The 27535-nt window shown below is 40.2% G+C and overlaps 1 protein-coding gene across 9 annotated transcripts in view; it reads right to left on the bottom strand.

Moving 5' to 3' along the window:
- The window catches only part of FAM13B (family with sequence similarity 13 member B), a 44918-nt gene extending 27625 nt beyond the window's left edge, over positions 1-17293 (bottom strand). For 2 of the 9 annotated variants that reach the window (XM_014253160.2, XM_088063439.1), the window contains exons 1-6: positions 17096-17281; positions 6405-6571; positions 5277-5467; positions 4621-4833; positions 2366-2543; positions 1616-1760 (exon numbers count right to left, since the gene is read on the bottom strand). In XM_014253160.2, the coding sequence (XP_014108635.2) occupies positions 1616-1760; positions 2366-2543; positions 4621-4833; positions 5277-5433 (693 nt within the window). In that variant the 5' untranslated portion in view covers positions 5434-5467; positions 6405-6571; positions 17096-17281. Of the gene's footprint in view, positions 1-1615; positions 1761-2365; positions 2544-4620; positions 4834-5276; positions 5468-6224; positions 6244-6404; positions 6572-13414; positions 13549-17095 lie in introns of those variants that run through there. The other 7 variants (XM_088063436.1, XM_088063441.1, XM_088063440.1 and 4 more) reach the window with 7 other exon arrangements.
- Positions 17294-27535: the final 10242 nt, after the last annotated feature.

Raw genomic sequence — 27535 nt, 5'->3', positions numbered from 1 at the left:
GAACACTTACAAAGTATCTGTGCTCATCTATTTTTGTTTCTTTGTTTTCAAACACAGATGTTTTAACTGAAGCAGCAAAATACAGCAAAATATTTCAAAAGCAAAACAATATAGCCAAGTGGCAACTCAAGACAGCAAACTTCATTTTTTAAAAAGTAACTATGTCTAAAATATGAAAATGTAAAGAGAAAAAAAGTGATTCTGTTTGACTCCCAAGGTGCCTCTGCAATTGATTACTGATCTCCCAGCCTTGCAAACCGAAAAATTAAAGCAGCAGCCTCATGAAAATATGCTTTATAGTATCTGTCAGGAGTGTAAAACAAAAATGTTACATTAAGAAAAATTGAAACTTCAGAAGTTTAAGATTACACAGAAGACAGAGAGAAGATATTTGTTAGTTTTTAAAAGGAGTGCAACATGTTACATGTCACTACATTCCAGGCAAGAAATGCACTTATCCTTGATTTTCCTCTGTAATTGCAAGAGGATGTGCCAGTGAAGCAAAGGCAAGCCCACCCACACACTGGGGCAGCTGCCAGCGGGGCTGTGCCCGGCGGGGACAGCGGCCCTTCTGTCCCCACCGCACCAGCCCGACAGAAGTGCACTGTTGACATCTGGTGGAGACACCACGAAATTAAACGGACACCCCACCAGCCCTCTAACTAAGGGAAAAAACAAATAAAACCACACACCAAACAGATTTTGTGCTTAGGAAACCCTTTTGCTGAAACATATAACAAGGCACAGCCAAGCCAGCAATTTCAAAGCATGAGAGCACATAGCAGCTCTGGTTTACAGAGCAGTTATCCCAACTCAGTGACAGTCCCCAGCCTCCAGCTGCAGGGGTCACAGCCCAGTTTTGTTCAGCAGCTCCCTGCAAGCAGCAGGGCTGTGGCAGCTCTCAGTGCCAGACATATTCCTGCACGGAGCTTTACAGAGCAACAGCATTTACTCGAGGAGCTGACGCTGCTCGCTCCAGAACCCAATGCCCACGCCTGACACAACACACCAACGTCTACTGCAGGGAAGAGGAAGCAGCCAACAGCCCCTTACCTGTTTTGCTAGAGGAGGGGTTTGTGAGATAGGCTTTAAAATTCACTACTCTTTTTTACCTACCTTAGCAACTGCTTATTTTTTACCCTTTTTCCTCTTTACAGAAAATACAAAATTTTCAAGTCTTAGAATCAGAAATACTTAGAATTCCAAAACTTTGGCACAGGAAAGCACCACTGATATCATCAAGTGGACTTCGAGACCCTGCATGTTCCTGTAAGATACGCCTAGAGATGCTATTGACCAAAACCGACAACAGAGTTGTTCTTGATTTGATCAAGAAACTGTCCTTCATTCCTAAATTGGTAATTAGAAAGCTGTTTATAATAGTGTCTGTGTTGAGCAGGATATCACTATGTCTTTTCCAATACAGCACAGCTATACTTACTACAAAAGCAAGAATTTCACAAGCATTAAGAAAATTAAGAAAATGCCAGGTTTCAGTCTGCAAGAAACTTCTAAGTCATACTAAAGACACTGTAGTTCAATAAATCTTTCATAAACACAAATGTGTATGACGGACAGTTAAGTGGCAACATATAGCTATTCAAAATATTCTTACCTGCTCAGTTATTGAGCTTAAATCATTAGTAGATGAAAAATCTTCCTCTTCATTTTCAAAAAATTCATAGTAGTTCTCCAGAAGTCCCGCCATTATTCTGCTAACTATTTCTTGTTCTTTCAGATCCTCCACATCTGTGTAAATGCTAAAGATTTCAATACTGTTTTAGTTTAAAAATCTAAATGCAACATTTCCCCAAAGAACACTTCTGAATGTCTCTATGACTGCTACACTTCACACCATTATCCCCATTCTGAACACACAAAACTTTAAGCATGCCTTCACAATACTGTTTTATAAATCTTTATACTATTTTATATTTTAAAATGATGAATTAGAAACTATTTAGTCAATTAAGTTTTCATGAGGGATATTTAAAAGTCAAGTATTTTCCTGTGAAGAGGAAACAACAGTATAAGCTGGTACTTTACCAGCCTTCTGGAACTGTTTTCTTGCTACAAATAGTAGCTTTACGTACTATCACTAAAATATTTGAACCTCAGAATAAATACAGTAATGCAACAATCAAAACAGTGGTTTCTGACGCCACAGCTCAGAGACAAGCAGCTGCTTAATCTCATCAAAAATTGTCTCAACAAAATAGGGTGAGTGGGTGGGAACAGAAAAAGATCCTACCTGAAACATACTGTGTACTTTTTAACTGTTGCTCACTGCCCAGGAATGACTTCAAACTACAGAGACACTCAAATTCCCATAGAAACAGTGAATGAAATTTTATAATTAACTTACTGAAAAACATCCGGGCCAAAGACTGCAGCTAAAGAACTTGCTGACCAAATTTCTTCATGATGAGATGCTACATTAGCTAAAAATTTACACAGAAACTTTAACAAACTGTAATTAACAGGTGGAAGCTGCTGCAAAAGGAACCTCAACTTTCTTCCAAATTCATCTTCATTATTATAATCTGAAAAAGTAATAAAAATACTTTAGTCAGAAAGAAGATATCTTTTCATATTTGATATTGAGCAGCTTTTTTGCCTCTGACAATTGCTTACTCCTGAAAGTAGAACTAATTTGGTCAAACCCCAACCTAAAATGTGAAAACTGACTTGCATTTGTTCAATATTATCCACCGCACTCTTTCTGGATGTTTTCCCCAATTAATGCCCACTCAAATTCCTGATTGCAGAGGGCAAACTCTGTATGTTTTTGTTTTACCACTGCAACATAAAAACTGCTTCACAGAAGAGCTCTAGAGGCAACAAGAGCTCCAGATAGTGAGTTAACTTCCATCTAGTTAAACTCTTCTGGCAGACAAGCTACTTTGACACCTTTCCCTTTACAAGCATCCCATTCTCACCACTCTACCTGCTTTTATAATACTTAACTGATAAATTCAAGCTATCTCAATGTAATCATATTGACACGTGCTAAGCTTGAAACTTGCTGATTCAATTTCAGATTTGAGAAAGGGTGACCATAAAACCCCCTCATTCTCACCCCATTCAATTATACTCTTCATCAAAATATCTCCCCATAAAGTTTATTTGTTACCTCATCAGCCTTACATGCAGCAAGGTTCAAAGAGCTTACAGCTGTTTGTACCTAACTGAGAAATTCCATATAGAGGAAAAGAAATGTCAGGAAAGCAAAATGGGAGAAAAATTGATAGAAAGAGGCTTCCCCTTCTTTCTCATACACTTGAAAACTCTTCTAAGATCAGTTAGAGAGGGAAAAGCACATTTGAAGATGATGAGCCATCTCTGGCTCTCTAGATGAGAGAGCAGAAACATCCTAGCTCGTAATATCAAAGCAAAGAGTGAATAAATTCCCTGTTGAGCATCTACAGGAACACCAAGCAGGAACTGCAGGATTTCATTTGCTTAGACACAGTTAAGGACTACAGCAGCTGAATACAGGCAACCAAGCACAGAAAATGGTTGTCTCAACATATAACACATTAAAATGAACATTTCATTGAAAGTTCTTGCTCTAGAAATGCACATTGGAAACAGAACGAAAAAATAAAAAAAAAACCTTTAAAAAGTACTTTAACAATGTAGACTTTTAAAAACAAAGGGAGCCCAGCAAGGTGATAATATACACATCTCCATGTTTCGTCTAACCAATCCGTCCTGAAATTTAAGTTCTAATCAACCAGAGACTCAAAGGCAGAACGTTCTTACCTCTAACTGAAGTCCTCTGCACCAAAGCAGGGATACACACTTGCCACGTTCACTGGGATGGGCACATTCACACCTCAATTACCCAAACCACCTGCCTTTGAGGAACCACCTGCCTGAAATGAGCTCCTAACGATGCAGACAGGCCACACCTTGCTGTATAGTGAAGTCATTGTGAGGACTAAGCCTGACCTAACGACATGGAAAGACTCCCGAAGAGGGAGAAGACTAGAACTAACATATGAGTCAACAATTACTACCACCCTCATTTCTTTAAGGAATTCCTCTGCCTCAAATGCAGCTGATGATGTAATTCTGAAAACTGGGATATGTCTATCAAACAGGCAAAACCCAATGACAGGAAATCAAAAGTCTCATTTTAGCATCTGAAAACACTGTTTAAGGTTTTATGTGGTTTAACTTCCTTGCTACAGTTAACTTTAAATTTTGCTGAAATAACTTCAACACATTAAAAATGACAGTAAAGAATAAGCTGCAAGATTAAATGAAGTTTCTCTATATATTTAACAAAAGGGAACTAAATGGGGACTTGCATGCTAAAAACAATCCATATGTAAGTCCATCCACAGTGTTCTATTCAAAGATGGGAGGAAAAAACTAATTTTCACTCTAGATTTACAGCCATAGAAGAGAATTCTGCTGTCACAGCAGTTAAGATACCTCAATCCCATTTCCAGTCCTGACAGATAACATTGCAACCAAAATGTACTGCAGTATTTTCACTGTTGTCACACAGAGCACCAAAAACTTAGTGCCACTACAAATCTCAATTCAATACTGGGTTTTACTCTTCAAATCATAAAATAAAAACACTGAATCAAAAAGAGTCAGTATTACCTTGAGAAAGTTGCATCAAATGTGTGTGCAAGCTGCCTGGAATAACTGGCTCTGGAAGTTCTTGAAGAAAAAATCTAAGAAGGCTAATAGCTGAGGGTACATCCGCTTCTTTATCCAGGTCCACATCTTCTCCATTATCATATCGTTGCCGGAGCCACTCCACTGTCTCAGCATTCCCATTGACTTGGAAAAGTCCTTCTTGTTCCAGACCCCCTGAGTTAGAAAAGAAATTGCATAAATAAACTTTTAGCTCCGGTATGGACAAATATATAGGAAAAAATACTGATAATCAAATATGCACAACTCCCATACTGACTGAAACATTGTCCAGACAACAGTTTTGCATAACTTCCAGCAGCTCTACTCCCAATGTACACATTCTTGTGCCCAGTAATGATAAAATAACAAGGGAAGTGTTAGCAGTACCTAAACCACAGCATTTCCTATGAGGTGACCTGCAGAGCTGACTACATTACTGCTGGCTAGAAAACTGTGATACACATAACAGGAGCAAAGAAAGGAAGTACCCAACACAACCAAATCGCATCCAGTTGAACAACTGACTTCAGAAAACAAGTACTCTTCAAACCCCACAATCTATTCTGTAAGAATAACAATGAAATCTATTACTTTAAATACAGCAAGGTGATACATACCATGTTCCTCAATATAGTCCACAACGTGGCGGACTATGAATGGAACCTCATTGTCTGGTTGCCCTTCTTGCTGCAGCTCATCAAGTGGAATTCCAAATATTTTGTTAGCAAGAACAGAGTTGCAGTTACTCAAGGAAGGGGAGGAGCTCTTCCTCATATCTTTTTGCAGCCAAAAATCAAAGCTGTCTTTTCTGTCAATAGGAGAAATGAAAACAAAAAAAACCACTTCAATATATGTTTTTGAAAGCACAAAAAACCCACAAAGTGTTTTAATTACCTAATGCAAATACTCTCTAGTCTGTCTCCATCCATTCAGTGCTTTAATGGTCAGTTCTGTAATGACTCCAAACACAGCTAACTCAATAAACTACTATCACTGATGTGTTCCATCCAACAGAGGACTGAGAAGAGCATATGTAGCAGCAAGGAAAATGCAGAAAATTCTAGTTACTACATTTCTAATTAAGTTCTAAGGTATTTTGGTAGATTCCTCAGGACTTTTTCTGACAGTATTTAGTAGCCAGTCTTTCAGAACTCAATACAAAAGCCTCTCAACAGGAAATGGAACCAGTGGATCACACCAAACCACAACTCTAAGTTTCAGTTATATTAAATGATTAAATATTTTGTGACACACAACTGCACTGTAATAATTTTAAAATATATTTGGCATTTTCTGGTCAACACAATCAAGCTTTCAACACCTGCATCAAATTAAAATTTTTACTGAACAGAAAACCCCCAAAGCTAATTTCTAAATGCTCAATGATACCATTCTATCATGCTTCACTTGCAAGTCTTTACTTGATAAAGGATCTAGATAGATAACAAAGGGCAGTGTAAGTCACTCAGTCAAGCTGTTATCCTGTCAAAACCAAAATATTTCTTCTAGGAAAAAAACCCTGTCCTTTTAAAATAAATAATAAAAAGAAAAGAAAATATACTTGCTTGAATGCAAGCAGTCATTTTCACAGAAGCTGGCACACAGAACAAGAAGTATATGCTGTTAGTCAAAGCACTGCAACCAAACGAAAATTCTGTTTATTAAGAGTTAAATTCTAATAGATTAGACATTCTGAAATCCACACTTGCTTTTTTTTCCACAGGTAAGCAAGTTAAGAAACCCACCTCAGAGTACTTAAACAGCCAAGTTTGAAAAACGCTTTCTGCGCCAGCTGCCCTCACTGACCAAGCATTCTTTTGTCATTTATGGTTGTTTAAGATTATGGCAAAAGATCAGCCTGTAGTTCCTCATTGAAGAATAGCAGAACTCGATCAGTACTTCAGCAGTTAATCTGAAAATAAGGAAAATATTATTGGATCATAAAGTTTTCAACAGTTTTAAACTCAGTCTGTAATCCAAACATCACGTTAGAGGAATTCTTGTCAAATCATCAGTTTCTTGTCCTGAACAAGAAGACATAAAGACCACATTAGCACAGCTTATGAGAGAGTCCCCAAAACAGGAAATCCCTCTTTTCACTTATGAGTTAGCCAAATCTGAAGTGAAAGTTAGCGTGGGACATCTAAGTCTTAACAATCATGAAATAATTTGCAGACTCACTCAATCCTCTTCCAAAGAATGAAGGAGGGATAAGGAGGTTACACAGAGTGTTTTAAAGTACCTCTTTAAATAAATACTAAATACTAAAATATATAATAAATAAATATAATGCTTAAATACTAAAATATTTAATGGCTATGAAATTTTTAGAAGGCTCTCAGGCACTGGTCTAATACAACATCTTTAAACAGCAAGACCAAAACCAAAATCCTAACTAAGTAACATTTAGGGTCAACCAGTTTTCTGTGGTACTGATCATCTTTTCTAGGAAGTTGACTACATGTCCTAACTGCCAGTTCAAAGTCCAAGTGATCATCAGGTCTGGATACAGGAAGTAACTTCCCCCAAGTCAGTTTCCACAGAACCACCCACATTTTTGCCACCTTTTATTTAGAATCCAGATTATCCGGACATTTTTCATGTTCTCATCTCTCAAAATAGCTGCAAACCACAGCAAATCGCCTTTATGATTTTCTGTGGTATTAAAAATTTAAATTGCAGCTTCATGGCACAGCAGAGCCAGTGTAATGTGCCCATATTCAGCCAAAGGGTCACCTCAGCCCCCTGATCTCCCCCATTACCTGCTCTAAATAAACTCAAGCAACTGTGACTGGGCAAAACAAGCTTATGACATACACATAACCACAACACTCATCAACAAAACTAGACAATAAAGAGGCTTTCCCCAGCTTCAAAGTATATTCACTGAAACGTTTTGTTTCATAACTGAAGATTGATATGACAGACTGGAGACAAGTACCTTCCCTTCCTTTGTTCTCCCACACCAGCTCCTCCTTCTGTTCCACATCAGGACAAATAAACTTTATCTTTGCTTGCAAATTCCTGACAACCAAGCCCCTCTGGTTTCAGCACCAAAATGCCAGACCATTCATTAGCCTATCACAAGAGGAGCCCAGAGTACTCTCAGAAGTTTGAATAAAGCAGCTTTCCTGCTCCCAACCCTCCCCAAACTGCATCCATGTGCTAAGGGAGTTGGTCATAAGCTCTATATAAGACTGCTTTCACATCCTCAGCATTTCCTTATATTGAGGCCTAGAAGAAAAAATATTTCAGGCTTAAAAGTGTTTAAACTGTCTCTGTCTATTGCCTTGTATTATTACACAGAGGTTGTAGATCTCTTACATCTCACACAAGTGAATCCTGGTCAGGTATCAGGACTCCCAGGTGAGCTGACAACAGAAAATGAAGGGTTATATTCTAGCCACTGGGTTCGACTTTTTTTTTTTTACCCCCACATATTCAAATCTGTTATTGCAAATTCTTGGTTACTAAAAGATCCTACCAGATTGCAACAGTAAAGCAGTTGCAATTCATGAACCCCCTATAATTTATGGAGGCCTTGTACAGCCATTTTTCTTATTGTTATTTTAAGTCAAAATCAACATGATCTTTGCATATAAGTAGATTTCAATCAATCTCAATATATCAAGCAAATTTTAAAATATGAAGTTGCACAGAGTCTATTTTCTCAAGCTCTACCAAAGTCAGCTTGTGCACAATGAACCAGAAAACCTCACACTGGCCAGCTGTGGGGATAAGGGCAGCTGGGAGAAAACCCTTGATGGATCCACCACAATACTTCAGGCTGACTTGTTAAAACCAACAAACAAACCTTCAAAACAAACATCACCTAATAAAAAGACCAAATTAGAAGTAATCACTTCTTTAAAATTTGGCACCAAATGAACAATCTTGCAGCCCAGCTTTCTCAGCAAAGGCAACTTTGTGCTCAGTTCAGTGACATGAAAGCTCAGCCACTTTTGCCAGGTGCAGCAGATGAACAGGCTGCCTGAATATTAAATTCATTCAGCAGTCATGAAAAAAAATAAAAGAATACAGACTTTTATTTTAACTGGCTTGGCAACATAACAATAAAGTTGAAACAGCCTGGTTGTCTCATTGTTAGAGCAAAACCGGATTTACAACCCAGGTTTATGCTTTGAAGAAAGCTTTATATGGCTTATTATCACCAAGAAAAAGAAGTGAAAACCTCATTTTCATCCTCTTGGATACACACACACTTTTACACACATTTCGATAGATCATTATAGGCAACAATCTATTTTCAGAGCATTTCAGTCTTTTCCCTTTTAGTTCAGGCTTTGGTATCTTCACAGGCTGTGGTACAATTAATCTGACATTTACCAAATCTAGAAAGAGCGAGAAACTTGGAAACTTTGAAAGTTATTCAACTTCCAGCAAGTTTTATTTCCTGCTATTGTAAAAACTGTTAATAATTAAACATTTTATCTCCACTTTTTATATGGATCAGAAGCTTTCCCACTTGCCCTTCCTTGACTCAGGAAGTGCAGCACTTCACTGCAGACACATGAAAACTAGGACAGGACATGTAACCTTCAGGATTATTTCCAGAGTCTTTTACAAATACTAATGCTGTGGAGTTTTTTAATACTCTTTTTGCCCCAATCAGAAAACTCAGGAAAAAGGAGCTAACCCACTCAGTCAACTCTTTCTACTTTTGCCCATATTATCCTGATCCTTTTGAGCACATGCTTCCCCCTCACAATTTCACAACCTAAATGCTTCACAAGTTCTATCAAGAAAAAAAAATAGCAAGTTAAAAAAAAAAAACAAAAACAAATCCCCCCAAAAAACAACCTCGCTTGAGTTTAATTATAAACATTCTGGTTGCATTTTTTTCAAACTACTTCCCCTCCTTGTTACTACAAACATTCAAAAACATCCTTAAGCTACAATCATGCTCTACAAAACGTAAATGTAGGGAAGTAAAAATACACCCTATTAGAACTACATATTATACCGCAATTTTACAAGAGACTGAAAAAACTATGTCCTTTGCAACATGTTGAGCCCAAGCATCTTAAATGAGGGTAAAACACAGAGTTTTTTTCTGTATTGTGGATTTCAGTGCTGTCACATGCTATTTAAAAAAATTTGGTTTGCTTTTTTTTAAGGCAAGTTCTTCATAGAGTCTGCTGGGAAAACAGCACCATGAGCTTCATTTTGCCACCATAATAGCATTCACTTATCTTGGCAACTCATGAAGTATTTACACCCACACATGAAATGCCACTAAAAACCCCACAGAATACACGGCTATCTGCTAATATTTGAGGAATACACATGAAAATTTAGACTTACATTTAGTTCAGCTTTTATATTAAAGACTGAAGTACAAATAATATGTGAGCATCATTTTAAATTAAAGTCCTCAGGGTTCCACCACCTTTCCTTAAAACAAAGGAATGAAGCAACAAGGAAAAATAAACAAAGACTGCAAACTGAAACTGTGCCATAGGAATGAAAACATTAATTCAGCGTGTAGAATGTTTGCCACAAGTCTCAACTATTTAAGCAATTCTTTATTTTCCCATTTTATGCAGCAAGAAATTTGTATTGTCTCTGAAGCCCAAACCAAAGCTAACACTGACTGCTGTTTTGCCCTATTTTTAATGTATTATTTTGTGGCACAAGCAAACATTGCCAGTGAGTATTTTTGTAACATGTAAAAGTAAAAACTAACTAAGATTTTTAGATAGGAAAAAAGTAACAAAATGGCCTGTCCCCGCTTCTCAGGAAACACACCTCAAGTTTTTTGGCACTTTCAGCCCTCACTGCTGTGACCGAACCCTGTGAACCATCACATGCCTCCAGACCGAGTCCTAACAGATCACATACACACCCTTCAATACAAAGAGGATCAGTACTCCTTGTCTGCAACCATTATTTACAAATAAAATTCCACCAAAAACATTAGAGCCTCAAAGTTTTTGATTTCTTACTCTATATTTGATGAAGAAAACGTATTATGTTACTTATATGACTTACAGCTAGACAAAACCTATGTTCCCCAAGATGCCTACAGTAAACATACTGTTAAATCCAAATAAATAATCGTTTTCTGGGCTAAGTTTGAAATTATCGAAGTTTAAACAGATTTCCCAAGAATTTCTAAATGATGGCCAAAACTTAAGACACAGATTCCAAGCTAGAATCACAGGAACTCTCCTCATGTAATCATCTCCTCATGACATCACCCAGAGCCAGCTGCCAGGCATGAGCAGGAGCAAGACGGCTTCCCTGGGAAACTTTTGTGTCCCAGCTCACCAGAGAATGCACAGAGTAATTTGGTAACTGGTGAACTACATTTATTTATGTTTCCAAAAAATGGCAACCAACACTCTCGATCTTACTCTTAAGTTTTGTTGAGTTAAAAGGAAACTTTGTTTTTGCAATGTAATGTCAGAACTGTAACAATTAACCCTGACTGATTTTTATGCCATTTGTATACTCAGATTACTGTGAGCATTCCCAATGGATTAACTGCTTTTGGGCAAAAAAGCTTTTGCTCATCTGATTTTCAGATTTTGTTCCATTAATAAGTAAAACCAGTATTTTGCTTGTTTGAATTAATTCAGTCAAAATTTAAAACATGGCCAAGCTGGGGAGGGGACATGTCTTAGAGTAAATTTATACAAAAGACAAACTGAAATAAACCCTCAAAGAGAACTCTACCACAAACCCAGGACACAGAAAAGGACAAATTTGTCTCAAGAGTACAATAAAAGCCATGCAGAGATGTGCCAGTGCTTGAACAGACACAGAACATCCTCCATGTAAAAAGAATAATCACATTTAAGTTGAAATACAGATATATAACACACTCATCAATACATTTGAGTAGTCAAAACAATAATTATTTAAAATAAAAGTTTTAAAACCAACAAGATTAGCTTAAAATAGACTCTTACAGCAAGATTTCCTCTTTTTGACTCAGTGAAATCAGCTATCAAGAGGTATTTTAGTCACAAGTCTAGACTGACAAATCAGAAAATTTGGCTCAGTTATTATTTTAAATTTAATAAGCTGGTCTTCTTAAGAATACAATCCCCATCCCATTAAGGCATACTGTTTGAAATTAGATGTAACTACAAAATTTAACTTGCAGTGTTGAAGGAATCCATATTAGAATAAGTATCTTCTCAAGCAGATATGATTTTCCTTCTCCCTTTGTTTCTCATTATGGTTCCTAACTCTTCACTGCCCTGTTTGCTTTCTGGTTAAGTAGGAATCAGAAGGAAACCAGCTCACTGTAGTTTTGCACACAATCACTAAAGGAGTCAGCAGAAACATTAACATCAGCTCTTTAATTAATGAGCTGTTTGCCTGTGTATGTGTTCACATGTGCATTCACACACACATTAAACCTCAAGTCCATTAAGCAGAAATTCTCCATCATTTGCCACCAGCACTTCTGAGATAGTCTCAAAAACCACACAACTGACAAAATACTGGTTATACTGACAAAGCAAGTAGAAGCACAAAAAATACAATGTAAGATTTAGTGGAATGCAATTCTAATTCAATTTTTCTTTCCTGGGAAAGTGGCAGCAAGCCTTCTAATTTACAAATTAGAACAATTTAAATTAAGCCTTTATGTCCTTTCCATGCAAGAAAGAAACAAAACACCTCATGAAAGCTCCACTGCAAGAGATACAACTAAAACTAACAGAATTTTGGATTTTGTGTTTGTTTTTTTTTAAATTTACAAGCCACAAAACCATAATACTGATTACTATTACTATTTCTTTTCCAGTCATTAAAGTTTAGTCTACAATTTCAATTGACAGAACCTGATCACACTGTCTCTGAAAAAGCCCATCATTCACGGACCTTCATGAGAGACAAATCCTATCTATTAGAAAAACTTCAAATACAGTGACTGATTTAAGCAACATTCCAAAAAAATTCTACACTTTTAAAGAACAAGCTGAGAGATCACAAAAATGTTAGCTGGTTTTGATATGCAAAAATAATGTTTTATATTCACTTACTAGATAAAATCCAAAGGCTTTTTAACAGCATTACAGAAACTTATAATCCTCCAACTACATTGTTGAAAATGTAATGCAAGAAAATGCAAGAAAATAAAATGCAAGAAAATGCAAGAAAATGCAAGAAAATGCAAGAAAATAAAACCATCAGCGATACCAGAAAAAGTAGATGTTTGCTCAGTGCCTCACACCCACCACCACACACTGCCAGATTTGCTCTCATCTGCTGCTGCCAATGCACATGTGCAGAATTCTAAAGAAACTTCCTGCTCACACAGATCCCATCACACTCTTAACAACAGTAGTTAATAAATAAAAAGGCTTTTGTATCTTGTGTAACAGCTAATTATATTCATCCTACTTGCCACCCCCCAATGCAAAGCTCTGCTCCACCAACCACACACATCCCATTGCCCCTGCATCAGATAATGCAGAATTTCAGTGCAATGGTATTATAAAGTAAAGTATTAATAGTAATATACAGTAAAGTAACAGGAAGAAATTATCAGCAAAAGTATGCAACTTGTGAGCTTCATGTTATAAAACCAAAGCAGTTTACCAATTGTCACTGCTGTTAAAACAGACTTTGGAACAGAAGTCAAGCTATCTCAGAGACACCAAAAAATCAAACTATAAATATATAATGCACTTAATTCATTATAAATAAGTTATCTTATTACATACATTTATCACCAGTTTGTACTCCCCCTCCCAAACAGGTAAGCAGAAATACACACCGGAACTCAGCAGATCACAAAATGGTTACGCAGCCCCTTCGCTATTGAAACACTGCCTCTGTCAGAACCTTGAGCACATGCCACCAAAATAAAGGACAGGCTCAACATCCCCACTGCAGGTGAAAGACATTTCAATGAAGAGTTCAATGCTGCAGCAACGATTCTCTGAATTTAAAGAGATGGGGAGAGAAAAAAAAAAAGGGAAAAAAAAAAAGGGAAAAAAAAAAAAATAAGGTCTGGTACTGAGGTCTTTCATCAAAACTTGATTATGACTAAATTTGAAGATACCACCAGAAATTGTAAGGTTAAGAGTTACATTGCAGACTAAAATTAACTAACCTGATTACTCCTCTTGAGTGCGAGGACAACAAAAGATTTCCTTAAATGTAAAGTTCAGCAGAAAGGAGAGAAAACCTTTCACACATACACACTTTTTTACTTTTTTAAAGAGTAAAAAGGAAGAAAGAACCACATTCATAAGATTCTAGCCCTCACCTTTTCAGTTTTGTCCATGTACTTTTTATCCTACACAGCTGAGCACAAATTTTAATCCTAACACACTGCAGGGAACACTGAACAGAAGAGACACATGAGGAGAGCTGCCAGCGACACTGGAACCTGGACAATCAGTCCAGGGTTCCCACCAGATACAGGGCTCTGATCAAGCAGATGCCCCACCCAATGTCCTTAGAAATGTCCAAACAGTGAAGAAAATAAAAACCATTTAAATCTCTCTAAAGGAAAAAGCCTCTGAAACCACAGTCTTTGTTACAAGCTGTTTGAACACAAACATAAAGCCCTATCTGTATTTTAAGCTCATTTGGCATATTTTTCTTTTAAGACAAGTATACAGGATTTCACATTCACTGGGGAAAGACCACAAGAGTAGAACTGTTTGTTATTATCACAATAGAACTGTTTTCACTAATCAGAATATGGGACTGCAAAATATTACCCATTTCTTGTAGTGAACGACTCCACCCATATGTTCCAAACATAACAGGTTAACCTTCTAAACTACGTTTTTAAGACTTCAAAACAAATCAGCTCTTCAGAAAAAAAAGCCCAGTAGAAGATGCAGTAACAAATACCTTATGTTTTAGGGTACAATAATCCACAGAATTCACTTGAACTGACTGAACTTCCACAAATGTCAACAGCTGGCTATCAAGCCAGTACAAACTGTAAAGATAAATCTGAATTTACCAAAGCCTTGAGACAGCTAGTCGTTCTCAAACAAAATTTTTGCAGGAAAAATCTTTCACCTTATAGAAAATAATAGTCATCATGACTGAATTGCTCAATTATACTAACTTTCCAGGGAGCAATGTAAAATTCTTGTATTCTCTGCCTGAATCCAATTTTGACAAGACATCGAGCCCCTCTGCTGAAAAACTGATAGAGCCATCACTTTACAAACTCCATGACAAGTAACAATCTCCCTCTTCCTCTAGCCCTTCACAGAAGATTTAATATTCCTTTGCTTCTTCTGTATCTCCTCCTTGTATATTTTGGATAAAGTGTTATTTTTCAGTTCTTAAATAACAGTCCTCACATCTTAAATGATCAATATGATAAATATACAACTAGGTCTGAAATACAAGGAAAAAAGTTTAAAAAGTTTGCCATCCTTCATCCTTACAGATGCATATGATGAACTGCCCTGCATGTAGTTAATTCGCTCCCACCTAAATGGCCACTAGATTTTTGTGTGAGAATATGGCAGGAAAATTAACCTGGTGCTATGCACTGAATTAGAGGACAACTTGAAGTAATGTCTTACCGACATCACTTCCATGTGATGCAGTTTCTTTTGTGGGGGATGGGAAAAAAAAGAACCACCACACACCAAAAAAAAAAAAAATCCAAACTAAAACCTCAGACTTGGCAGGTTTTACTCACTTCCCCATGAGCCCTGGCAAGGGGCATCACTGCTCAGCTGTAACATTTGACCAAAAATCAAAAGGCTGAGTATTAGAAAAGGAAAAAAACCTAGCCCATAACGCCTTTCCACACAGCAAGCAGGGACCCACAGAACTTTCTGATGTCTGTTGCAAACGCACAGAATATTTCTTCAGCCTCACCTGCTTTTGCAAACATGCCATTATGTACATTATATACATTAGACAGCAACGTTTCACTGCTTGCACACGTTCTCAGGGTATGAGCCACACATGACAGATGTTAAATTATGTCTTTTAATGAGCTGCAAGAAGATCCTCCAGTGTTACAAGCAACACAAAAACTAAGTGCCCAAACTAACACAGAGCAGATAAAAACTATCATTTGCCAAACTCAGATGTTTTGACGTGTTGTTCATGTCAAAATCTACAAGCATTCAAAGTTACCAGGAACTTCTCAGAGTCAGCATCCTTGAATGTAATCATGGAACACTCAACTGATTTTTCTAAAACAATACTGTAAATTTCCAGTTTGATGTTTTCAAAATACTGAGGTATTTAATTCCTTATTGTTATATAGTTGAGACAAGGAAAGAATCCCTATGGAGCCAAACAATGTATAAATACAGACAAAGAAGATTATAAGAGATTCTAAACATCTTCAAGTCTATGCAACAAATAACACATAAAGCAATCTACTCGTAATGAGCAGAAAAAGAAAAAGAAAACAAACAAAATACCTAAACTGCTTATAATATACGCCAACAAACCAGCTTTCTATTCTTTTTATGCTGCAGATTAAACTGCATGGAAGACAGAAAAACTTCAAACCTAAATGCTAATCCGGTTTAACAATTTGTTCTAAATTCACAAACTAACAATTCCATCCCTGAGGACATTCAGGAAGACATGCCAAAAAAAAAAAATAAGCAACTGTGTAGGTTTTTATATATTCACTTTCTTTTATTTTTTTTTTAAACAGGCAGGAGCTATTACATGGTATTTACTTTCTTCATCTGTTACCTGTTTTCCCCATCTTGAGCCTGGCAGCAGCAAAAAATTTTGTAAAAATTTCTTAAAACGCAACCAGAACAAGGAACCTGAGAATATGTGAGTTGTTCATTAAAAGCTGGTGCTGCAGTATGTGATGGCAGGTTTTCTGTTGTTGTTTTGGGTTTTGTTGTTTTTTCCAAACCTTGAAGGAGCACCCCAACACAGTGGCATCTCATGTTAAAGGAACTTTTTGATAGCAAGGAACATCTCCAGTCAAATACTCTAATCCTTAAGGAGCTTCCATAAACAATGGAAGCCCACACCGGGCAAACCCCTCGGAAGGTACATTTGGTCACAGGCTGGCGCTTTAAGTCCATGACCCAGCGTTCTTAATGCCAGCGCTGCCTTCGTGACCACAGGCCATTTAGTGACTGCCGTTCTTTCAACTTCTGGGACCAACTTCGCTGTCAGGGAGCTGCGAGGCTGATGCTGCCAGCGCGCCAAGCCCCATGGCAGGGGGCACCAGGCTGCTCGTGGGAGGAGGGAACAGCCTGGGCACACAACTCCTGGAGGAGCCGGGCTGTCAGCGCTGCCTGCGAAGTCCCACCGACACCAGGCTGGGAGACGCTCCCGCCTCTTGACAGCTCCCCGCGAGCGGTTCCAGCGACTCGGCAGGAGGAAGTTCCCGCGCCCCGCTCGGCGCCGGTGCCAGAAGGTTCCTGAAGCCTGACGTGACACCGAGCAGCCCGAGCAGGGACCCCCCGCGCATGCGCCCCGCGCCCCTCACCGTTGCCGGGTGACTCGCCCTCCCCGCCGTCCTCAGCACCACCAGCAGGTTCCTCCGCCTCTTCCTACCCCGGGGGCCGACGCGGGCCTCTTCTCGCCGCTCCGCTCTCCTCGCAGCCCTCCTCCGCCGGCCGCTGCCCGCGCCGTATGCCGCGGCCGCCGCGCTGCTGGACCCGGCGCCGTCCGTGCCCTCACAGCCGCTCCGAGCTCCGAGCCGCGAGCGGGGGGGCCCCGACGGCAGCGGCGGCGACGGGCGGAAGTGACGCTCTGGCTGGCAGGGGCAGAGCGCGCGCCCCCCGCCCGCCTCCCCCCGGGGGTCACGTGCCGCGGGGCGGGGCGGGCGCTGAGGGCGGGCGGGGCGCGCGCCCTGAGGCGGCGGCCGCGGGCGGCCCGGCCCGGGGGGCAGTGAAGGCCGGCAGAGAATTAATGTTTCCCGGTGTTCTCGCCTGCGCGGTAACTCAGCCACTCGCCCTCCTCGGACTGGGCGGGCTCAGAGTCACAGAATCAAATAGCTGAGGGAATACCTCTGAGCTCGTCGAGCCTTACCTTGGACCGAGCATCACCGTTCCATCACACCAGGGCACTGAGTTCCTCGTCCAGTGTTACCTTAAACACCTCCCTGGGCAGCCCGTTTCAACGTCTGACCACTCTTTCCGTGAAGAAATTCCTCCTCATGTCCAACCTAAACCTCCTCTGGGGCAGTTTAAGACTCTCCTCTCGTCCTGGGGTGCCCAGAGAGTGATCGTGGCCAGTAGTGGCACCATGCAGGCTCGTACCCTGCTGGCTTTGGTTAAGGAAAAATTTCTTCACAGAAAGGGTCATCAGACACTGAACGGGCTGCCCAAGGAAGTGGTGGCATCACTGTCCCTGAAGCTGTTCAAGAGAAACCTGGACGAGGCTCTCAGTGCCATGGCCTGGTTGACATAGGTTGGACTCAACTACCTTAGAGGTCTTTTCTGGGGTAATTGATTCTAAGATTCCAGATTCATAACCATATTAAAATATTTCCTGTAAATTTTCTGAATTGAAGCATCAAGAGCAATCACTGCCAAACATTTCCCAAATGTAAGCATACCAGAAGTAATGAAGTGCCCTTTGACAAAGAGTTAATGCATTTTGAAACATGAAATTTAGCACCCTTAAAGTGAGTTAGCATAAGTTAGAGAGGAGATGCAAGCTTACACCCGAAGTGTTAAAACCAGTGCCTGGCAGTCTGTGGTTCCCACATGCTACACTGAAACTACAACAGCTTTTTCTGTCATGCAGTGCCAGCAGCCATAGGTGGTGAGTTTAATAAGGCATTTAAGGAAACCTGGATTTAGATAGTAAAAACCCTCTCAGGAAAAGCTATTTTTTTTCCCTCACGAAAAACTGACAAAGAATATATGAAAGGGGGAAAAAATTATACAAGCAGGATGGGATTAATTGAAACCTCTGTATTTTCAATAGCTGGGAGGATTTTGTTTCAGGTTCTCCAGCACAGATTCTGAATTTTATCTAGAGATACATTTATAAGACTCACTAAAAGGTTTTGCATTTAGAATCCAAAGAAGGGAGAGTCACAATCCCACACTAAATTAACCTGGGTTTAATCAGATCTAAAACTCTGTTTCCTGCTGGAAGATTTGGTGTCGTTAGGAGGTACTACGCAAACCCAATAAAACATGTAGGGCTGGGGGAAATGGCCTCTCAGAAGATCTTTGTGCTGTCCGTCTGTTTCCACAGCAGATTTCTCCACTTGAACCACTAATAAAATTTCCTCACATCAGGATGAGGTTTCTGAATTTGTATTTTGTATACATAGCCATGTTCTTTCTGATTCATTTAGCCTCATCAACAACAATAAAGATACTGAATCAGAACAAGCTGGCAATTTTGTTGATGAAACATGGGGAGAGCGGACTCCAGCTGGCTCTTCAGCAGATACATTGGCCAGTTGACAGGAATAAAACTGCAAGAAACCTGACACAGAAAGCACACGTGGTCAGAGGAGACAGACAGCAGAGGCAGGCAGGTAGGCAGGCACTGCACAGCACCTGTTTGCTGGTTTTGAGTCCAAGGCAATGGCTTCTTTCTTCTGAACTGGCTCTGAATACGCCATTTCATGCCAGCTTATCCTACCTCCTTTCAAAGGCTTCCAAGGCTCCTTGCAGGGGGCAGACATATGCAGTCCCAGGCTGCCATTTTAGGTGTTTCTGCTCACTTTGTGCTCTTGCTGTCTACTTGAAAGGTTAAGGACAGCCCAGGAGTCAGTCATAGAATATCTCAAGTTGGAAGGGACCCATAAGGATAGAGTCCAACTCTGCTCCTCATAGGACTGTCTAAAGCTGAACCATGTGACTAAAAGCATTGTCTAGGTGCTCCTTGAACTCTGGCAGGCTTGGCGCTGTGACCAATTCCCCGAGGAGTCTTTTCCAGTGGCCAACCACCCTCTCAGTGAAGAACCTTTTCCTAATGTCCAGGCTGAACTTTCCCTGACACAACTTCATTCCATTTCCTCAGGTTCTATGACTAGTCATCAAAGAGATCAGCATCTCCCCTTGCCTTTAAAGGAAGCTGCAGAGTGTGATGAGAGCTCCCCTCTGACTCCTCATCTCTGAGCTGAATAAATGCAGTGAGCTAATCTGCTCTTTGTAAGACTTTCCCTCCATACTTTTCGTCATTTTAGTCTCTGCCTGGTGTTTTGCCATATTTTCTAAGGTAGTAAATAGAGAGAGGAGAGAGGCAACAACTTAATGAGTTACATCCCCAAAATTCAGCTGTTGAAAGCATCTGCCTCTCAGATCACTCCTAAACATCACAATTAGCATTAGTAAGGCTACTGTCCATTAGCTGTTCCCACTGCCCTTTTCCACTGTCTCAGGCACACCTGAATTGTGAAGGCAGCATTTCATACTCCTCCCCTTCTAGTGCTGTGCAGGCTATGGAGCTCCCACAGCCTCACTTCCCTGCTCTGAATCCAGAGGCACATTTGGAGCAGGGGTTGTGCAGGGCAGGGCTGCAGTCCCAGCACATGACACAGCACTGTCACCCCATGTCAGGAGGTTTGACACTGTGCTGCCCTGTACAGTGACACAGCCCCAGTGTGAGGCTGCTGAAGAGCAGAAGGACCCATTCTCCAGCTGCTGCACAGCTCCAGGAGCTTGGCAGATGTGACTGGTCAGCATCTGGCTCCTAGGACTGAAGAGCCAGAGTGTCATGGCATCCCTGTCTCATGAGTAAATCCATGTCCGGATCCACACCATGAAGGGGGAGCCATTTCTGCAGCTCAGTGTGTTTTCTTACAAATCCTTACAGCTAAATTGCTCAGCTTAAAAGTTTTGCAGAGATTGACTGCTAAGTGCTTACAAAGTAACTCAGTAGATCTAAAATAATTACTGGTGTAATTCCCTTGTTTTCAGGAAAAGCTATTCATAAGCACAAATTACTATTGCCTGTAGGTATCACAAAAGAACTGGAGCCATGTTTCCTTCATGTATCCCCAGTCCCCATCCTGACCTAGTATGACTTTAGAATAAATATTCTCTGAAGAATCTACCTTCCAATTAAGTCTGCTTCCAGCAAGAGCCCTGATTACACCCCATCAGAAATTGGAGAAACTTAAAGAAAAATACCCTTATCCCAACTGTGCTCAGTGTTGTATAAGGCTTAGTACAAACTGAGCTAAAATACTCCAAAACTTAAATCAGCTTTGCAAAATTGTACAAATTGTACAATTGTACAAATCCTTGCAAGGTTGATAGCCTGCCACACAATTCCTTACCTTAATACTAGGTTATTATCTTAGGAGGAGGAAATGGTAATCTGACACACAGCAAAACAAGACATTGTCTGTTTTAATACCTGTGTATTATATGCCAAACAGTTTTTCCTGGAATTTATCTGTATGTCAGTGAAGTGTTTGCTTTTGGGTTTAATTGTTCACCTACAAATTACTTGATACATTCTTCTGAACTTGGAAGTGTTCAATTTTTGCCTTAGGTGGATCCTACTGATATCTTGCAAACAATATTGACCAAACATGAGTCCTTTCAACACCAAGGAAAAATTAGCAAACACTTTATAGCTGGTTGCTCTGCAAATAGCCTTCCTTTCCTGCGTGTTTCATCCAGAAACAGAGACAAGCTGAGCCTTTACTTTGTTCTTTTCCAGCATTATAGCATTTTCTAACAAACATTTTGTTTCAGGATGCCTCACACATGACATTGGCCTTGCTGAGCATCCATAACTGTCCATGGAAACACTCATATCAACAAGTGTCCAATTGTTCTAACTCATGGTGTCCAAAAGGGCACTTAAAAATCAAAGTTCATTTTTAAAGCTTTGCCCTGTATTAACAAATGAGGTTTCACAATGCTCAAGCAAATAGGTAAAAGGACCTATTTTACAGAAACACAAACTCCAGCCCAGGGAAAACCATTCATCATTTCAAAGACTGTCAGCCATTACTAGACACATATGTAAGGATTTTTTAAAACTGAATTGAGTATCAAAGGCACATGTTCTGCATAAATGTCAGACATTTTTACTCATTTTTCTACTAGAGTTCTGTGATTAAAATAAACATTTACAGCATGAGATTTTTTTCCCTGCCTCTGAACACTTTTTGGATCTGAATCTTTGTTTTAGAAGATGTGTCTTGTGAAGAAGAAATCTAGGAATATGGGTCAAATGTGGCTTTTAAGGCTTGTTCATATTTTAATTGCATGGTTGCAGACTTAACAGGAGATGATTCTTCCCTCCTTGAAATTTAAGACATCGAAAGGTTAATTCAGTCTTCTCAGTTCCATTTCCTTCCGTCTGTTCCCCTTCCCACACTCCTCCCCGCCCCCCATCTGTAGACAGCTGAGTTATTTGAATTTTATGCAAGCTAGTATTCATCCAAAAGGGAAAATCACTCAATGTATGCACCAGGCAAGCGAAAATTGCAGTACTGCATACTTGCATTTTTTACTTCCTATTTGCTTTTCTTTGCATTCACCAGCTTGGGCTGTGGACATACATGCTTATGTCCCAAAGATCAAGTTAACTCAAATTAAAGCTTGTGTGTCCCCATTGCTGTTGAATTCCCATTCTTTGTTCTCATGTGGAATCTCTGCTCAAGCTGCTGTGGTGCTTTTACTTTAGGTTGAGGAAAGGCTACAGTTCACATTACCACAATTTATCAGCTGCCAACACAATCACTCTCTGCTGCTCCCATGTTATTTCATGGTGTGGTCACTCATACTCAAGGTACACTAACTCCGAAGGAGTTACTTTGACAGAGCTCAGGTTAACTCTGGGATGAAGACAACTTTAATCCATCTGATTTTAGCACTTTGCATACATTTGCAAGGAAAAAAATCCATTTTTTTTCATTAAAACTGTTCTAGTTCACTCAGGTTCTGAAGAAAGAGATGTTCACTTCAGATGCCAGGAGAGGTAAACAGTATAATCTTTCTTTTTTCTTTATTTTACATTTTAAAAAAGAAAAACAGCATTTAACATAAAATTCTTGCAGCTTTCATCGAAAGGCAGAAGTCAATAGATGTGGAACTTATTGATTACCATTTTCTTACATAATTGTTGACCTTGTATACACAGCATGTAATACCTATGTGTTTGATTTACACTGTATAATAAGCTTATAAAATTGGAAAATGATTTTTGGAAAAGATGATGGAGAAATACAAGTTTTTATTCTGCAAATTTCTCAGAGTAATCAGCTAGAAAAGATAACTTGGCTGCCTTTTCTGTTCCTCTGCTTCAGCAGCCTTGTTTCCTTAAGCAGCTGAAAAGCTTCAGGGTTTATCTTCTCCCCAGCATAAAACCACTCAAGCAACCAGAAGTCCCAGGCTATTGCGAGTGGAATGATTTGGCAACACAAAGAGAAGTGCTGGTGAGGCACCCCTCAAAACCACATCCACAGCCCTGTATCCCAGGAGTGAAGAATACCTCACCTCTGTAGCTACCCCAGCACTACGGATTGTAACAACAGACCCGCCTATTGTGCTTTTTCCTCTGGATAAAATGAAAATCTGAAGTTAACATAAAGTTAGTAGATGTCTGGATTTTATGATCTTTGATCTATCTTCTCCTAGATTATGCTGGTTATCTATTTGCTGCACAGTGGGTACCACAATTTCAATGGTAATGTTTCTCCTGTCTGAAGCAAAGATAGGGAGAATCCCAAGAGTGGATTGTTTCATTTCAGAGCAGCTAGCTACACTGAGAAGAGCCATGTTTGAGCACACTCTCAATGCTCATCCAAGATTTCCCTGTCTTACTCCTTCCCTAAACTGTTGCTTGCAGGAGATACTTCTGTCCAGAGACAGAAAGGAGGAAAAAAATAAAATAAAGACTGTTAAAGACTCAAAGTCATGCTAAACTTGTGTCTCTAGACCAGTATTCATCACAAACTGTCATGTGCTCTGTAGCACTAACTAATGTGACTAACACATCACATGCTTCATTCCCCACCCTGGCTTTGGGGGGAGAAGCCTGTGCATGGACATTCTGTATTCTACTTTTTCCTTTAATAATTCATGCATGGGTCAACAAATTTTGCTAGAAGGCGCCAGGCCAGAGCCAAGTACTTTGTGCTGGAAGACACACTTTTGGGTAAGTTCTTGAGAAAGCTCTGTTGCAAGAATCTCCATCTGGTTAAACTTTTAAAAATTCACCCCCATACCAAGTTTTATAACATAAAAAAAACCAAAAAACAAAAGAAGATAGAGAGGAAATTTCTACTCCCACTAGCTTATGTTTTCTCCTTTTGCTCTTTGCTGCAACAGGGTTTCTGGAATAGACTTGTCTGAACTCCTGAGCTATTTGGAAAACATGGGGCTGGAAAAAATAGCCCAAGGAGAAGGACTATCTACGACTGCCTCTCCTCCCCCCTCATCTTCTGCATGTACCGACCCTCAAGGTTCAATGGTCCTGATATGGAAAATGAAACACCTTAGGTAATGATAAAACATCCAGTGTAAGACAAGTGCTGAGTATTTACTCACTGGCAGTGCAGCATTGCAGCAGAGAGTCTGCCAAAGAGGGATCAGTGCCTTCCTTACACCCCCAGGATTCATTGTCTCTTAGCCTGGGAACCTGTCTCCGTTCCCAAACAGGGATATTTTTTTTGGCAGCAAGACGGAACAAAAGGCACAAAGAGAACTAAGAAAACCCTTTCAGTGAAGCTGTAGTCTTTTCTTTTTCCTGTTCCCCTGAGGACAGAAAAACTCCTAAGGATCACTCGTAACATACCCAATCCTGTTACCTGCCTGGAAGGTGCTCAGTGCCCACAGGGACCTACAGGAATCAGTGTCTGTGCAGATTCCAGCACAGCTTTCAGCCTCAACACATTGATCCTCTACCTTTAGCACCAAAAATACCACAGCATTTTGAAAATGAAATCACTGTTATATTTGAGTGGGTGTGTTATTTCGAGACAGCACTAATGTGATTATAAAATCAGTTGTGTCAGCTTATTGGCTCAGCTACAGTCACTGATCTGCTCGAGCGTCTGTTCCTCTACCCGGCTGTTCGCGTTAGGGTGCTTTGTCCCCCCTCAGCTCCCCGTGGAAATAGAGACCATTTGATTCCCACTGCTGCACCAAAAAGAAAGAAACCTCTTCTTCTGGCAGTTGCCCACCTCGTCTCTATGAAACTTGGCATTTCCAGAGCACCTCTTGTGCCAAACATGAGCACAACATCCCCCAGCCCAATTAAGGCTACAGCCCATATATACATATATATGCACAGGCTGGGCACACTGCTTCCAAATGACAGCAGCCAAGAGAAAAGGTCAAGTGGCAGCAGGGTCCAAACCTCCCAGCCTTACCTTTCAGACTTTTTACTTGAACTCCCTCTAAACGTTTCCTCTCACCTATTACTGAATCCTGGGAGCAAGTGCTTGTTTTTCCCTGCTGCTCTGTGGGTGTCTGACAGACTCAGTGGCTTGTGCTGCCAGGCATGGTTTAATGCTGTCAATGGCAGGTGACTCACTGGTATCAGAAGTGTCAGTCCTGGCAGGTTTGACTCAGCCCTTCATCTTTTGGCAACAAATTGAAATAAAGTAGTTTCCATTGTATGAGGCAGCTTTTCAGGCACAGCCATACTAGTGTAACTTTATGTGCTTTATGTGTAGAGGATCTGTAAAGATTCTATAGTCTGCATGCTCCACTGGCTTCCTGGTTTTGCACATTTCTATACACTGGATCATTCTGCTGTCTCTGTGCAACACAAAGGAAGTTGAAGTTCATTGCAGCCACAGTCATCCCAAGGCCAGGTAAATGCTATGTTACCCTTACTGAATATGATGACTCTGAAATCCTGCAATTAAAAACCTGACAAAGAACAGCTTTGCTGCTTATATAGCAAAAATATTTCCATTACTAGTGAAAGGAAAAGGCATCTGAGTAAGATATTACCTACCCATCTTTACCTCAAAGTATGCAATGCCCTCAGGCCAAATTCCAAACTTTCCATGTGTAAACTGCATCCAGCTGTGTGCTGCATGGAGTATATAAACATGAGGTTTGAATCCCACACGAGCTGTGTTTGACCACAGCACTGAATTTACAAGCTACAGAAACTTGACAGGCACTTTATGCAATAGTCAAGATGTTTGTTATGGAGATGAGTATCTCCTGATTACTGCAGAATGAGGTGTCATTTCTCATCATTATGTTATTTGGCTCAACACTGTTGCACCTTCCTCACAAACCCAACCCAATATCAATTAAAAACTTAGTCACTTCAGCCTTAAAACCCAAACAACATATCCCAAACTGTTTTAGTATTAGGTTTGCCAATAAATCGGGCAATTAAAGTGGTGATGGTGGTGAAAACAAGTGTGCTCACCCTGTCTTAGCATGTTTAGAAGAGCCTGAGCTCTGCTGTGGATCCTGGGGGCAGAGCCTGTGACTGGACACAGAAAACAAAAAGTGAGGTTCCTCTGTTTTGCTGTTCTGAACACTTTGTTCGCTCTCTATGACTGAGAGAACTTCTGCTACTCTTGAAGTTTAAGAGGTTTTGTCCTTTTAGTCTCGCTTCATAAACAGAATTATAGTTGTTATTTTTTTAAATGGACAAATATTTTAAAAACTGAAACTCATTAACTGCCTGAGTGATTCATGAATCTCTCAGATTATGTTTTAAAGTATTTTCTGATCTTCTAAATCTTGTGTCCAGTCAAACAAGAGGTTAACGCTCTCTCTCTAAACAGACACAAAGACTCTTCAGTGCCAAATCTCAGCTACAGCTTACACCAAATATTCACCCAGTGGCTGCCTTCCTGCTTTTTCCCAGGAGATTTCAGTCAGGAACACAGCTTTCTATTTGTGACAACTGGTTGAATATGTGGGATGGAAGCAAAGGAACCGAGTCCTGACATTTAACATGGTGTGCACACACAGTGAGCTGGTGTGGTCAGTGAAGATGCAGAGATAACGGAGCCAACCTGCACAAATCCCTTAGGCTGGGAAAAACCTTTAAGATCAAGTCCAACCACAAACATGTTCATTGTTTTAGTTTAAACAAACATTGTAAGAAGAGGTCCTTAAGACACATTTAAGCACATTAAAACCATGCACACATTATCAGACTCAAACCCACTCTACCTAAGCCTGTAGTGCCAGCAGAAAGATCCACAGACCCTCCAGGGGTCTCAATCAGCTGGGAGACATCTCTGTCCCTCTGAGCTCATTGTTCAAGTGGCCTTACAGTCAATAGAGAAAACCAGCTACTCTTAGGGCACAATTAGTTTTATCCCAACTTCATTGCCCCACGCTTCTGTTTGGAATTTCAGATGGAGGCACTGAAAGTACATGAGAGGAAACCCACACCAGTATCCAGGAGGATGCACACAGCCCTTCTCTCCCTGCTTCCAGAGCCATGGGCTGAGGGAGGCACCTGCAAGTGCATTAACAGCTACCAAATCAGGGACAAGCAGAAATTCACAGCACATCTCTTTAGGACACCTTCCTGGATGTTACTGTGGTGCCTGGGCTGTGCTAATCTCAGACTTGGCCCTTGCTTATGGCAATCACACCATGGCTGTGCTGAGAGCCCTCCAGAGCCTCAAGTTCATTCTTCTGCCTGGGGAGGTGGGGATGATCCCCAGGTATGCTGCTGAAAGCACCTACAGTCCCCCTCAAAAAAAACAATCTCGCAGCAGGAACCCTCTGACTTCACCTTTACTCCAAACCTCAGCACTGGAAAATGATGGGAAAGGAAACTTCAGTATGATTGTCATGGTAAATTAAGAGAACAGAAAAAAAGAAAAATCAAGATGTAATTTGGCAGTTTTCCATGTCAGTTTTCCCATTTCTCTCCCTCATGCACTTTCTACAGGAGCAATCTGTCCTTTCCCTAAACGCTGAACAATCACAGCACTAAACTAATCAATATTAATAGCGATGGGTTTGGGAGGAGGGAGGAGGGGAGAGGAGAGGAGGGATTACCC

This window comes from Pseudopodoces humilis, chromosome 17 (assembly GCF_049639895.1).
Source record: "Pseudopodoces humilis isolate 2021_Gansu_Grassland_sample_001 chromosome 17, ASM4963989v1, whole genome shotgun sequence".
In the NCBI taxonomy this organism is placed as follows: Eukaryota; Metazoa; Chordata; class Aves; order Passeriformes; family Paridae; genus Pseudopodoces; species Pseudopodoces humilis.
This window is presented reverse-complemented; position numbering and strand designations above follow the sequence as displayed.